Source organism: Triticum dicoccoides, chromosome 4A (assembly GCF_002162155.2).
Source record: "Triticum dicoccoides isolate Atlit2015 ecotype Zavitan chromosome 4A, WEW_v2.0, whole genome shotgun sequence".
Classification (NCBI taxonomy): domain Eukaryota; kingdom Viridiplantae; phylum Streptophyta; class Magnoliopsida; order Poales; family Poaceae; genus Triticum; species Triticum dicoccoides.
In genome coordinates this window covers 422426672-422442610 of record NC_041386.1, presented here as the reverse complement: position 1 = coordinate 422442610, position 15939 = coordinate 422426672, and the positions used below count along the sequence as shown (strand labels likewise).

Genomic DNA, 15939 nt, shown 5'->3' with positions numbered 1-15939 from the left:
TTGACCCCTATCTCTCTCCTCGCCCCCTTCTCTCCCCCCCGATCGACCCAAGAACTGCCGATTTCGCCGGTTCTTGGCTCGATCTCTCCTCGTTGGCTCGTGGGGATCACCTCCTGTTTGGCCATAAAGATTCCAGATCCCCACCTGTTTCCTGGTTCGATCTCTTAGACCGATTCGATTTTACCGCGCACAACAAGGAAGCATTCCTTTCATATCTGGGCCCGAGCGATTGGATCGTCCCATGCTCCACTGCGACGAGGATATCCTGAATAACAAAAATATTTCCCATCCAGATTCCATCGGATTGTATCATAATTGGTGAAAGGTGTGACGTTAAGACATAATTTTGGTTGGAAATTCTTCGACATGGGGAGGGTGAAGCTCAAGATCAAGAAGCTGGAGAACACCAGCGGGCGGCAGGTGACATATTCTAAGCGGCGGTCAGGGATTCTCAAGAAGGCCAAAGAGTTATCCATTCTTTGTGATATCGATCTCATTCTTCTCATGTTTTCCCCTAGTGGAAGGCCTACCATATGCGTCGGCGACAAAAGGTAATGGTTTTGATTCATCTGGGTTGATTCATTCAGATTTAGGTCAACAAGCCCATAATATGACTACAGAGATGGACATTTAATTTTCTCTTAAAACAAATACGCTTAGTTTTTTTATGAAATTGTTGCAATTTTGCCATTGAATTGCTCCATTTCTTGGCTGATTAGTTAATTGATACAAAGGAATTGATTTTTCAATGCATTTCACCAATTCTGAAATTTACCTGTATGGTCCTATGTTCCGACTGAAGCACCATTCAATTTACAGTTTTTATGTCATTGTGCTTCTTTCATTTTTGCAATAGTAGTTCCATGCTTTTTCTTTTGGGTGAAATCGTAGAATTACAAAACAATGCTTTAGCCATATATCTGTCATGTTTTCAGATATGGGTTGCTAATAATATTTAGGATGGCAGAGTTAAATCAGAATTGCATGTTTACCTGATATACTATTCAATTTGCAGCCCCATAGACGAAGTCATTGCAAAGTATGCACAACAAACTCCTCAGGAAAGGGCTAAAAGGTATTTGAGTTACATACATTTTCTGTTTACCTGCTGAACCAATTATATTAACATATCAGCTGAAATTCATTCTTTCTGTTTAACAGGAAGCTGGAGAGTTTAGAAGTATGTTATGCCAACAGATAGAGTTATTTATCAAGGCATTTTTCCTTAGCAGATTAAGTTTGAGAATGAGCTGACTAATCTGCTTTTGTTCCCAAAAGGCACTAAAGAAGACATTCAAGAAGCTAGACCATGATGTCAACATTCAGGACTTCTTAGGCTCCGGGTAATTTTGCTACTATTTATTTTGGATATCAAGAGAGCAGCATGATTGCAGAAATGTATAATTCCAACGAAATTTCTTATTATTTAGTTCTTTTCAATCTATTGCAGGGGTCAGACGGTCGAGGTACTTCTTCAACATATATCACAGCTAGGGCGATGAGCACTTCATGAAATTTCTTCTTTCTGGTTTTCGCTATCTAATGCTCGTTGGCTCAATTGTTTCACAGGAATTATCTAGTCATCTTGGCGCATTGCAATGTCAAATGGCAGATGTTCAAAAGCGTCTCAGGTAGTTAATTAGCACCAATTCACTTAAGCAGCTCCACAAATTTGCTACTTTATTGATTGATTCAATGTAATAAGTAGAGACATATACGCTCTTTACCTAAAAAAAGAGGCATATCTGTTGAAATCTTTCCATTCAGTGCCGTCTAAAGTAATGTTTTCATGACACGTGATCTTCACTTCATAAGGAGCCTTTGAAAAAAATGCATTTATGGTAGAGTTAATTGTAGCTCTTTACAAAAACTTGAAGGGAAACCATGAAAATTGAGGAGCATAACAGTTGGGCATATTTTTTTCTTCAGTTATTGGAGCGATCCCGAGAAGGTTGAGAATATAGACCATATAAGAGCGATGGAGCAATCTCTCAAAGAATCTCTTAATCGCATCGGCATTCATAAGGTAGAGATATCCCTAAACCTTCTTATTAACTCCAGCCGATCTTAATGCGTGCTGCACACTGTGTTCAGCATAACCGGCTAGCTGTTCAATATCCGAAGTATAAATTCTGTTAAATTTTGTATTGTCACTCAGAATTCGATCTCATGTTGTACCCTGTTGGATATGCTTAGGAGAACTTTGCAAAGCAGCATCTGATGGGCCTACAGTGCGCTGCTGCTCAGGTAATAGTTTTCAGCTTCACAAATTCAGAACTTTTGGTTTCAGGTTCAGATATCTGATCGAGATGTTGGCCCTTGCTATTTAATTTCAGTTCCAGAACGAGATGCAGCTACCTCTAGGGCTAACCGGTGACCCGAACCCTTCGTTGTGGTTCCACAGCGGCGGCGGCAGCGATGGACAGCCGGCCATGATGTTACCTGAAGACCCCAGCTTGCTCCATCAGAGGTGAGTATCGGGACTGAGCTTAGGGGTGGTTGGTCAAGAATTTTGTTACGCACTACTGTAGCATTTATGTGAAGAAGAAACATAATCGTCCACGACTCACGCACTCCACCACGCAGGGACATCGGGTGCTCGACGAGCACGTCGCTGCAGAGCTACCCGGGCTACTTCAGCATGAGCAAGCAGTCGACGGACACCGCCGGGGGCGAGCAGCAGCACCAGCAGGCAGCGGCGGTACATCAGCACCAGCACCAGCAGCCGGAGTTCAGCCAGGGCGACTGCCTGACGTCACTGCATCTCGGCGCGCAGTTCCCGTACCAGTCCGCCTTCGACCACGCCAGCCTCCTCAACGACAGGCTCTTCAGGCCGGACATGGAGCTGCACGTCGACAACGCGGCGGCCTCGGCCATGGACTTCGTCGGCGGCCACTATGAGATGCCGAGGCCCGGCGACGAGGCCAGCTTCCAGAACTGGGCATCGGCGGCATGCGGCGCCACCATGTACGATCACCAGCAGCAGCAGCCATCTGCCCAAGTGAGTAATATCCGGCCTGAAGAGCCTGTCCATCAAGTATCCTGATGATCTCAGAAAATATTCCATGAATAAATGACGAACGAGCATTTCTTCCAAATATCCGCGAAATGATTGTTTTTCCTTTCTGAGAAAAATATTTTCTTCAGCTTTTGATCTGGTCTTCTTTTCAGCTTATTGTTAAGAACATGACTGAATCCCTGACCGTCAGCTCCCTGCAGCAGCAACTCTGACAGCAGCTTCATTCCACCACGCCACTGCCGTACATCAGCAGCTCATGATTTAATGATTCTTTAGCCAACGAACCGAAGCCTAAAGGCCTTACCATCGCTCCTAAAAAGAATCCTTCTCAGTCAGTTTGTTATTCCGTAGGAATGAAACAAGGTGTATAGGGGAAAATTGAATTTGTCAGTGTAAAGCATATACTGACCATAGCCGATTCAACTTGTAAAATATAAATGGATTCTTAACTCTAATGTAAACTATGCTGCAGTTTTGCCATGAAAAAGGTTGGGCAGCTAACATCCTCCAAGCGAGCAATATTGTATTACCTCCGTCCAGTTCTCAAAATGTTGACGTCCTGAACATTGACAGGGTCTCCAAAACACAGCATTTGTTTGTACTACAATATATATACTACATGCATAATTTTAAGACAATCTATGTTCCAAAATACATGACTTCCTGTAAAGCATGTAGTTAAACTTCTCTACCTTCGAATTATTTTTTGGCACATGCTAGGCGCCGGTCTACCGGCTAAAACTTTGGGCGGTCGCCTGCCAGATGTGCATAAGGGTCATGCGGGCCGTGCGATTCCTGGGTGCCGTCCTCATCTTCAAATACTCCGTGGTAAAAAAAAGGGGAGGAACCCCCCCCCCCCACCACCACCCCAACCTCGTCGAACTGCCGCACGAGCTCACGCACGCTCCTCGCCACCGCACTTCCGTGCTTGGGCACGCTCCTCGCCGCTATATTTCCGGACTTGCGCGCGCTCCTCACCGCACTTGAGGCCCCGACGTGTGCCACCGTTTAAGCATTGAATCTGGTTTGTAGCACTTTGTCGCCCTTGCCGTGCTACCACCATGCTACCGGCGAGCTTGTTGCCCCATGTCGCCTCGGTCACAGCACGCGCTGTCGAACTCATGGCGCACGTTCACTGCGGTCTCTGAGCGTACACCATGGCTTGTGCCTGTCGTGCTCCAGTAAACACTAGACGCAGCAAAAATTGCTCACCGACCATAGCACTAAAGGATTTGGCCATTGCAGCTCTGGCGGGTCGTGTCGGACGCAGCAAAAAGAAAAAAAATGCTTTCAGCTCTGAACAATGATAGTTCCAGCAAATCTGGCTGGTGGTTCCAGCAAAAAAAACTGGACGATTAGAGGTCGTCAATTCTAGTTCCAGCATTTTGCCGCACAGTTCCAGCATTCGTGTTGCCCTGTTCCAGCGCAGTCGTCACGGTTGCAACGTCACCCCCCGCCCACTCCCAGCTAACGGTCACCATGCTTGTAGGAAAAGACGCTAACGGTTCCAGCTCGCGGTCACCACGGTGGCTGATAACCCACAAGTATAGGGGGTCGCAACAGTTTTCGAGGGTAGAGTATTCAACCCAAATTTATTGATTCGACAAAAGGGGAGTCAAAGAATATTCTCAAGTATTAGCAGCTGAGTTGTCAATTCAACCACACCTGGAAACTAAATATCTGCAGCAAGGTATTTAGTAGCAAAGTAATATGATAGTAGTGGTAACGGTGGTAAAAGGTAACGGTAGCAAAAGTAATATTTTGGGTGTTTTGTAAAGATGATAAAAATAGCAACGGAAAAGTAAATAAGCGAAGAACAATATCTGGAAAGCTCGTAGGCAATGGATTGATGATAGAGAATTATGCCGGATGTGGTTCATCATGTAACAGTCATAACCTAGGGTGACACAGAACTAGCTCCAGTTCATCAATGTAATGTAGGCATGTATTCCGAATATAGTCATACGTGCTTATGGAAAAGAACTTGCATGACATCTTTTGTTCTACCCTCCCGTGGCAGCGGGGTCCTATTGGAAACTAAGGGATATTAAGGCCTCCTTTTAATAGAGTACCGGACCAAAGCATTAACACATAGTGAATACATGAACTCCTCAAACTACGGTCATCACTGGGAGTGGTCCCGATATTGTCACTTCGGGGTTGCCGGATCATAACACATAGTAGGTGATTATAAACTTGCAAGATAGGATTAAGAACTCTCATATATTGATGAAAACATAATAGGTTCATATCTGAAATCATGGCACTCGGGCCCTAGTGACAAGCATTAAGCATAACAAAGTCATAGCAACATCAATCTCAGAACATAGTGGATACTAGGGATCAAACCCTAACAAAACTACCTCGATTACATGATAAATCTCATACAACCCATCACCGTCCAGCAAGCCTACGATGGAATTACTCACGCACAGCGGTGAGCATCATGAAATTGGTGATGGAGGATGGTTGATGATGACGCTGGCGACGGATTCCCCTCTCCGGAGCCCCGAACGGACTCTAGATCAACCCTGCCGAGAGAGTTTACGGCTTGGCGGCGGCTTCGTATCATAAAACGTGATGAATCCTTCTCCCTGGTTTTTTTCTATCCGAAAGTGAATATATGGAGTTAGGGTTGAGGTCGGTGGAGCGTCAGGGGGCCCACGAGGCAGGGGGCGCACCCAGGGGGTAGGGCGCGCCCCCCACCCTCGTGGACAGGTGGAGGCCCCCCTGACGTGGTTCTTCCTTCCAGTATTTTTTATATATTCCAAAATAATTCTCCGTTGATTTTCAGGTCATTCCGAGAACTTTTATTTCTGCACAAAAATAACACCATGGCAATTCTGCTGAAAACAGCGTCAGCCCGGGTTAGTTCCATTCAAATCATGCAAGTTAGAGTCCAAAACAAGGGCAAAAGTGTTTGGAAAAGTATATATGACGGAGACGTATCAACTCCCCCAAGCTTAAACATTTGCTTGTCCTCAAGTAATTCAGTTGATAAACTGAAAGTGATAAAGAAAAATTTCAACAAACTCTGTTTGCTCTTGTTGTTGTAAATATGTGAAGCCAGCATTCAAGTTTTCAGCAAAGATAATGAACTAACCATATTCACAATAACATTTAGGTCTCATGTTTCTCATATCAATGACATAATGAACTAGCAAGCAATAATAATAAATCTTGGATGACAACACTTTCTCAAAACAATCATGATATGATATAACATGATGGTATCTCGCTAGCCCTTTCCGAGACCGCAAAATATAAATGGAGAGCACCTTTAAAGATTAAGGACTGACTAGACATTGTAATTCATGGTAAGAGAGATCCAGTCAAGTCATACTCAATGTAAACTAACAATAATGATTGCAAATGACAGCGGTGCTCTCCATCTGGTGCTTTTTAATAAGAGGATGATGACTCAGCATAAAAGTAAATAGATAGGCCCTTCGCAGAGGGAAGCAGGGATTTGTAGAGGTGCCAGAGCTCGGTTTTGAAATAGATATGAATAATATTTTGAGCGGTATATTTTCATTATCAACATAACAACCAAGAGATGGCGATATCTTCCATGCTACACACATTATAGGCGGTTCCCAAACAGAATGGTAAAGTTTATACTCCGCTCCACCAACAAGCATCAATCCATGGCTTGCTCGAAACAACGAGTGCCTCCAACTAACAACAGTCACGGAGGAGTTTTGTTTGCAATTATTTTGATTTGATTTGCATAAAGCATGGGACTGGGCATCCCGGTGACCAGCCATTTTCTCGTGAGTGAGGAGCGGAGTCCACTCCTCTTGAGAATAACCCGCCTAACATGGAATATACGGACAACCCTAGTTGATACATGAGCTATTAGAGCATACAAAACAGAATGTTTATTTGAAGGTTTAGAGTTTGGCACATACAAATTTACTTGGAACGGCAGGTAGATACCGTATATAGGTATAAGTATGGTGGACTCATATGGAATAACTTTGGGGTTTATGGAATTGGATGCACAAGCAGTATTCCCGCTTAGTACAGGTGAAGGCTAGCAAAAGACTGGAAAGTGACCAGCTAGAGAGCGACAACAGTCATGAACATGCATTAAAATTAATCGACACCGAATGCAATCATGAGTAGGATATAATGCACCATGAACATAAATATCATAGAGGCTATGTTGATTTTGTTTCAACTACATGCGTGAACATGTGCCAAGTCAAGCCACTCAAATCGTTCAAAAGAGGATACCACCCTATCATACCACATCACAACCATTTTAATAGCATGTTGGCACACAAGGTAAACCATTATAAGCTCCTAGCTAATTAAGCATCGCATAAGCAACTATAATCTCTAATTGTCATTGCAAACATGTTTATTCATAATAGGCTGAATCAGGAATGATGAACTAATCATATTTACAAAAACAAGAGAGATCGAGTTCATACCAGCTTTTCTCGTCTCAATAAGTTCATCATATAATCATCATTATTGCCTTTCAGTTGCACGACCGAATAGTGTGGATAATAATAATAGTGCACATGCATTGGACTAAGCTGGAATCTGCAAGCATTCAATTCAAGAGAGAAGACAAGGTAATATGGGCTCTTTGTTAGATCAACAATAATGCATATGGGAGCCACTTTAACACTTTCATTATGGTCTTCTCCTCTCGACCCCCAAAGAACAAGAAAAGAAATAAAACTATTTACACGGGAAAGCTCCCAACAAGCAAAAGAAGAACGAGAAATCTTTTTGGGTTTCCTTTTTAATTACTACTACAAGCATGGAAATTAAACTAATTAAAAGCTGCAACTATTTTTTTGTTTTTCTTAAGATTTATCAAACACACAAGAAGAAAGCATAAAAAGGAAAATAAACTAGCATGGATGATGCAATGAAAAAGTTTGAGCACCGACAACTAGCAATGAGTGAGTGAACATAAATGTAATGTCGGTGAGAAATACGTACTCCCCGAAGCTTAGGCTTTTGGCCTAAGTTGGTCTATGGCCACGGCTGGCCTGGCGGATATCCAAAGTTGTAGCTGGGGTCATACTGAGATGCAGCAGCTATTGCCTCATGAGCTACCGCTTGGAGATGGGCCGTCTCCGTCCTCCTCTTATACTCGTCCGCCTCCTCCCTGGTTATAATATATCTCCCTTTTGCCCGAGAGTCAAAGAAAGCAGGAGCAGGGAGAGCGACGTGATCGGTGCGTCGTCTGTCAAAGATTAGTCAGTAGTGGAGGAACTGATCATTCCTCTCAACAAACTGATGACGAACCATGGCCTCATAATCTAAATAAACAGGAGGGAACTCAATATTATACCCATGTATGGGTATATCAAGAAAATTAGCTAGACAGGTTGCATAAATTCCACCAAAGAAATCTCCATTAAATCTATTATTATGCAACCTACGTGCAACAATGGCTCTCAAATTATAATGTTTATATCCTAATACAGCACTCCTGAGAACACTGAGGTCAGGGACACACATGTGACATGCTTCATCCTTACCATTTATGCACCTGCCTATGAAGAGAGAAAAATAATGTATAGCAAGAAAATGAATGCTCCCTATGGTACCTTGTGTTATATCTCTAGATTCCCCCATAGTTATACTAGCAAGAAAATCTCTAAACTCAGATTTGTGAGGTGCCCCATTGTGGAAGTTTGCAAGCAGTATTAAAATCCTCTAAGTTCATAGTATAAGAATTTTCATAAAGATCAAATAGGACAGTTTGAGAATTGTGTGATGATGAAAATTCAAACCTTCTCACAAAGGAATCAGTGAGATAGTGGTACTGGCGGCACTTATCTGCCTCGAAGCTCTCAAGATCAGCATTATGCACATATGCGTTAAATTCTTCCTTGATTCTTGCTCGGTCCATAAAGTCCTCTGAAGGCCATTCACAAGCCTGCACTTGAGCTTCCCTCGGTGGTTCATCGTCGGCATCGCGTATTGCGAGCCTGGGTCCTTGCTTCCTTGAAGGACCACCTTGGTACATTTTCCTAAACATATTTCTTCCTCTGAAAAATTTCTGAAATTTTAGTAACTTCAAAATTAAAGTGAACCAAACTCAACAATATTGATAGCAACTACTCCTACAAGTTCCTAGAGGCAATATCATGCATCAAAACTACTTTTAACCACATAAATTTGCCATGCAAGCTCAAGAACAGGGTCACCTAAGCAGCAAAAATATGCAATGAATAAAGCACTAGAATAAAAACTAATTGGACCATTGGAGGAGTCACATACCAAGGACCAATCCCCCAAAGCAGTTTTTTGAATGGAGCTTTGAGCAAGGAGATCGAAAATGGCAGCAAAATGAGCTTGGACTCAGGTTTGAGCTGGTTAGTGATGTTTGTGGGAGGAAGGAGTGTGTGGTAGCTGGAATAAGTGGAGGGGAGCCACCATGGGCCCACGAGGCAGGGGGCGCGCCCTCCACCCTCATGGCCAGGTGCTTTCTCCCCCTGCTATGTTCTCAGTGCCAGATATTCTAAAATATTCTAAAAAAAATCATATTTAATTTTCAGGGCATTTGGAGAACTTTTATTTTTGGGGTATTTTTTATTGCATGGATAATTCAGAAAATAGACAGAATATACTATTTTTTGCTTTATTTCAACTAAATAACAGAAAGTAAAAAGAGGGTATAGAGAGTTGTGTTTTCTAAATTCATCCATCTCATGCTCATCAAAAGGAATCCACTAACAAGGTTGATCAGGTCTTGTTAACAAACTCATTCCGAATAACATGGAACCGGAGAATTTTCGAATAACACTAGGTTACCTCAATGGGGATATGCACATCCCCAACAATAAGAATATCATATTTCTTCTTGACTGTAGGAAGAGGAAATTCAAAACCTCCAAAAATAATCGATGGAATTTTTCCAATAGAGTTTATACTATGAACTTGAGGTTGTTTCCTCGGGAAGTGTACCGTATGCTCATTGCCATTAACATGAAAAGTGACATTGCCTTTGGTGCAATAAATAACCACCCCTTCAGTATTCAAAAAGGATCTTCCAAGAATAATAGAAATACTATCGTCCTCGGGAATATCAAGGATAACAAAGTCCGTTAAAATAGTAACGTTTGCAACCACAACAGGCACATCCTCATAAATACCGACAGGTATAGCAGTTGATTTATCAGCCATTTGCAAAGATATTTCAGTAGGTGTCAACTTATTCAAATCAAGTCTACGATATAAAGAGAGAGGCATAACACTAACACCGGCTCCAAGATCACATAAAGCAGTTTTAACATAGTTTCTTTTAATGTAGCATGGTATAGTTGGTACTCCTGGATCTCCAAGTTTCTTAGGTATTCCACCGTAAAAAGTATAATTAGCAAGCATGGTGGAAATTTCATCTTTCGGTATCTTTCTTCTATTAGTAACAATATACTTCATGTACTTAGCATAAGGATTCATTTTGAGCATATCAGTTAATCGCATACGCAAAAGATAGGTCTAATCATTTTAGCAAAGCGCTCAAAATCCTCATCATCCTTTTTCTTGGATGGTTTAGGAGGCAAAGGCATGGGTTTCTGAACCCATGGTTCTCTTTCCTTACCGTGCTTCCTAGCAACAAAGTCTCTCCTATCATAACGTTGATTCTTTGATTGTGGGTTATCAAGATCAACAACAGGTTCGATTTCTACATCATTATTATTGCTAGGTTGAGCATCAACATGAACATCATCATTAACATTATCACTAGGTTCATGTTCATTACCAGATTGGGTTTTAGCATCAGAAATATAAATATCCTTGGGATTCTCAGGTGTGTCAATAACAGGTTCACTAGAAGCATGCAAAGTCCTATCATTTTTCTTTCTCTTCATTTTAGAAGGACTAGGTACATCAATATTATTTCTCTGAGAATCTTGCTCAATTCTCTTAGGATGGCCCTCAGGATACAAGGGTTCCTGAGTCATTTTACCACCTCTAGTCATAACTCTAACAACATTATCATTTTTCTTACTATTCAATTCATTGAGAAAATCATTCTGAGCTTTAAGCACTTGTTCTACTTGAGTGATAACCATAGAAGCATGTTTACTAATAAGTTTTAGTTCATCTTTAACATTAGCCATATAATCACTCAAGTGTTCAACCATATAAGCATTATGTTTCAATTGTCTACCAACATAAGCATTAAAATCTTCTTGCTTAACCATAAAGTTATCAAACTCATCTAAGCATTGGCTAGCAAACTTAGTAGGAGGGATTTCAGCTTTATCATATCTATAGAGAGAATTTACCTTTACTACCTGTGTCGGGTTATCAAGACCATGTATTTCTTCAAAGGCGGCAAATTAAGACCATGTATTTCTTCAATAGGAGGTAAATTCTTAACATCTTCAGCTTTAATACCTTTTTCTTTCATAGATTTCTTTGCCTCTTGCATATCTTCAGGACTGAGAAATAGAACACCCCTTTTCTTCGGAGTTGGCTTAGGAGTTGGTTCAGGAATTGGATCAGGAAGTGTCCAATTATTTTTATTAGTCAACATATTATTCAATAGAATTTCAGCTTCATCTGGTGTTCTTTCCCTGAAAACACAACCAGCACAACTATCCAGGTGGTCTGTGGAAGCATCGGTTAGTCCATTATAAAAGATATCAAGTATTTCATTTTTCTTAAGAGGATGATCAGGCAAAGCATTAAGTAATTGGAGAAGCCTCCCCCAAGCTTGTGGGAGACTCTCTTCTTCAATTTGCACAAAATTATATATTTCCCTTAAAGCAGCTTGTTTCTTATGAGTAGGGAAATATTTAGCAGAGAAGTAATAAATCATATCATGGGGACTACGCACAGAACCATGATCAAGAGAATTAAGCCATATCTTAGCATCACTCTTTAATGAGAACGGAAATAATTTAAGATATAATAGTAGCGAGTTTTCTCATCATTAGTAAACATGGTAGCTATATCATTTAATTTAGTAAGATGTGCCACAACAGTTTCAGATTCATAGCCATAGAAAGGATCAGATTCAACCAAAGTAATTATATCAGGGTCGACAGAGAATTCATAATCCTTATCAGTAACAAAGATAGGTGAAGTAGAATAAGCAGGATCATATTTCATTCTAGCATTCAGAGTTTTTTTTGTTTCAGCTTAGCTAATAATTTCTTAAGATCACTCCTATCATTGCAAGCAAGAAAATCTCTATCAGTTTCTTCATGCATAACATAGCCCTCAGGCACAACAGGTAATTCATATCTAGGGGTGAATCTTCATCATCACTTTCATCAATATTATCAGTTTCAATAATTTCATTCTCTCTAGCCCTAGCAAGTTGTTCATCAAGAAATTCACCAAGTGGCATAGTAGTATCAAGCATAGAATTAGTTTCATCATAAGTATCATGCATAGAAGAAGTGGCATCATAAATAACATGCGACATATCAGAATTAATAGCAAAAGCAGGTTTAGGTGTCGCAAGTTTACTCAAAACAGAAGGTGAATCAAGTGCAGAGCTAGATGGCAGTTCCTTACCTCCCATTGTAGTTGAGGGATAAATCTTGGTTCTTGGATCTTTCAAGTTATTCATAATGATAAGTAGATATAAATCCCAAGTGACTCAAAGAATAGAGCTATGCTCCCCGGCAACGGCGCCAGAAAATACTCTTGATAACCCACAAGTATAGGGGGTCGCAACAGTTTTCGAGGGTAGAGTATTCAACCCAAATTTATTGATTCGACAAAAGGGGAGTCAAAGAATATTCTCAAGTATTAGCAGCTGAGTTGTCAATTCAACCACACCTGGAAACTAAATATCTGCAGCAAGGTATTTAGTAGCAAAGTAATATGATAGTAGTGGTAACGGTGGTAAAAGGTAACGGTAGCAAAAGTAATATTTTGGGTGTTTTGTAAAGATGATAAAAATAGCAACGGAAAAGTAAATAAGCGAAGAACAATATCTAGAAAGCTCGTAGGCAATGGATTGATGATAGAGAATTATGCCGGATGTGGTTCATCATGTAACAGTCATAACCTAGGGTGACACAGAACTAGCTCCAGTTCATCAATGTAATGTAGGCATGTATTCCGAATATAGTCATACGTGCTTATGGAAAAGAACTTGCATGACATATTTTGTTCTACCCTCCCGTGGCAGCGGGGTCCTATTGGAAACTAAGGGATATTAAGGCCTCCTTTTAATAGAGTACCGGACCAAAGCATTAACACATAGTCAATACATGAACTCCTCAAACTACGGTCATCACCGGGAGTGGTCCCGATTATTGTCACTTCGGGGTTGCCGGATCATAACACATAGTAGGTGACTATAAACTTGCAAGATAGGATCAAGAACTCTCATATATTGATGAAAACATAATAGGTTCAGATCTGAAATCATGGCACTCGGGCCCTAGTGACAAGCATTAAGCAGAGCAAAGTCATAACAACATCAATCTCAGAACATAGTGGATACTAGGGATCAAACCCTAACAAAACTAACTCGATTACATGATAAATCTCATCCAACCCATCACCGTCCAGCAAGCCTACGATGGAATTACTCATGCACGGCGATGAGCATCATGAAATTGGTGATGGACGATGGTTGATAATGACGATGGCGACGGATTCCCCTCTCCGGAGCCCCGAACGGACTCCGGATCAGCCCTCCCGATGAGCATCATGAAATTGGTGATGGACGCTTGGCGGCGGCTCCGTATCGTAAAACGCGATGAATCTTTCTCCCTGGTTTTTTCTCCCCGAAAGTGAATATATGGAGTCAGGGTTGAAGTCGATGGAGCGTCAGGGGGCCCATGAGGCAGGGGGCGTGGCAGGGGGTAGGGCGCGCCCCCACCCTCATGGACAGGTGGAGGCCCCCTAACGTGGTTCTTCCTTTCCATTCTTTTTTATATATTCCAATATAATTCTCCCTTGATTTTCAGGTCATTCCGAGAACTTTTATTTCTGCACAAAAATAACACCATGGCAATTCTGCTGAAAACAACGTCAGCCCGGGTTAGTTCCATTCAAATCATGCAAGTTAGAGTCCAAAACAAGGGCATACGTGTTTGGAAAAGTATATACGACGGAGATGTATCAGTGGCAGCAAAAAACATCAATGGTTTCACCTTGTGGTCATCACGGTCGCAGTAAAAACACTGCTAGTTCCAGCACATGGTCACCACGGTAGCAGCAAAATATGCTGCTGGTTCCCGCACATGATCACCATATCGAGTACCGGCAGTTGTTGGTTGCATCATCATTTGTCGCTGTCCCCAGCAGCAGGCAGGTGGCAGTCGTAGCACCCCCATCCACCCGTCAATGGTGGCGTAGGTCCGGCTGCCCACGGGGGCAGCTTTGCCGGTCCGCGGTTGCAACTCTCGCCAACCATGATTGCAGCCTCGCAGCCGCCATCGCACGCTGGCCCATCTATCAGTAGGGTGGCGTCGATGGCTATGGGACAGAGAGAGGGGAGAGGCGCGACCGCGTGGATGTCAACTTGGACAGTGAGGGCGTCGTGTGGCAACTGTTTGCAGGGAGGAGGAAGACTAGGTAGAAGAGAGAAGCAGCGAATGAGATAAGGATGCAGCAAGCGAAGCATAGTGACGATGACATGTACCTAGGGTAGGATTATAGGCCTGACCTAGACACTCTACCCAAGGACACTGCCCTAGAGTCAAGGACATACGAAGTTCTACAGAAAATACCGACTGAAAGTGTCCTGAAGTATAATCCACTCGACGAAAGATTCCACTCGTTTATCCCAATTCCACTCGACCTAATCATTACACTCGACCATATAAAAGAATCACCCGGAGCGCAGGAGGCCTACAGTCACCCCAGGATGGCAATGGCCAGGCATTCACTCCGTAGTCATAAAGATCATTAAATAGCAGGCGTTACGAGTAACGCCCTTGTCTTAACTCACATTGAACCCTGTGTAACCAAGGGCTGGAGGGTCCTGGCGCACTCTATATAAGCCACCCCTCCTCTGGCACAAGGGTTCGCACCCCCTGTAACTTCAACACACATCTAGTCGACCAGCCTCAGCGGCACCGAGACATAGGGCTTTTACCTCCTCTGAGAGGGGCCTGAACTCGCAAACCTGTGTGTACAATCTCGCCGTAGCTAGGATCCTGCCTCCTCCTACGTACCCCCTACTCTTACTGTCAGACACGTTCCCACGATAGTTGGAGCCCACCGTGGGGCAGGAGTCTTAGCGACTTCCGGTGAGATTACAGTTTTCTCGATCTCCATCAACATGGTTTCTGGCGGTGGTTTGTCCCTAGGCCACGAGGTCTGCCTTGGAGCGCTTGTTTTGGTCGCCAATGACTCCGCCTGGCTTCAAGAAGCCCCCCTAGACGTCGAGGACCTTCTTGTCCGCGGGGCCACACACTTTCGTGCGAGTGCTTGCGGCGTTCTTCTATGGCACCCGTCGACACAGTATCGGATGGCTCCCGCGGCATCTTCGCTCTCCGCTATTCGTCGTCGCAAATGACCTGGTCGATCGCGGCTCTAGCAATGGGTGCAGCATGCGGTGGCTTGCTATGTCTTGAGCTTGCATTGGTTTTCCCCGAAGAGGAAGGGATGATGCAGCAGAGTAGCGTAAGTATTTCCCTCAGTTTTTGAGAACCAAGGTATCGATCCAGTAAGAGCCCACGCTCAAGTCCCTCGTACCTGCACAAAGCGATAGCTACTCGCAACCAACGCGATTAGGGGTTGTCAAGCCCTTCACGGTCACTTACGAGAGTGAGATCTGATAGTTTTGGTATTTTTGATATAAAGATGCAAAGTAAAAATTAAAAGCAAAGTAAATAGCAAAACAATATAAAAGTGATGGAGATTGATATGATGAGAATAGACCCGGGGGCCATAGGTTTCACTAGTGGCTTCTCTCAAGAGCATAAGTATTCTATGGTGGGTGAACAAATTACTGTTGAGCAATT

At 42.7% G+C, this 15939-nt stretch overlaps 1 protein-coding gene across 4 annotated transcripts; it reads left to right on the top strand.

The window, feature by feature from the left end:
• Positions 1-6: 6 nt before the first annotated feature.
• LOC119286017 (agamous-like MADS-box protein AGL65) lies at positions 7-3598 on the top strand. Of its 4 annotated transcripts, XM_037565356.1 has the most exons (12): positions 7-154; positions 294-551; positions 1016-1075; positions 1162-1180; positions 1279-1343; positions 1451-1466; positions 1570-1631; positions 1930-2026; positions 2197-2247; positions 2337-2470; positions 2587-3001; positions 3210-3598. In XM_037565356.1, exons 2-12 carry the CDS (start codon positions 367-369, stop codon positions 3282-3284), a joined length of 1179 nt encoding a protein of 392 aa, XP_037421253.1. In that variant the 5' UTR covers positions 7-154; positions 294-366; the 3' UTR covers positions 3285-3598. The 4 variants fall into 4 exon arrangements, with proteins under 4 accessions (XP_037421253.1, XP_037421256.1, XP_037421255.1 ...); XM_037565359.1 differs by having other exon boundaries at positions 7-551; positions 3223-3598; XM_037565358.1 differs by having other exon boundaries at positions 7-551; positions 3220-3598.
• Positions 3599-15939: the final 12341 nt, after the last annotated feature.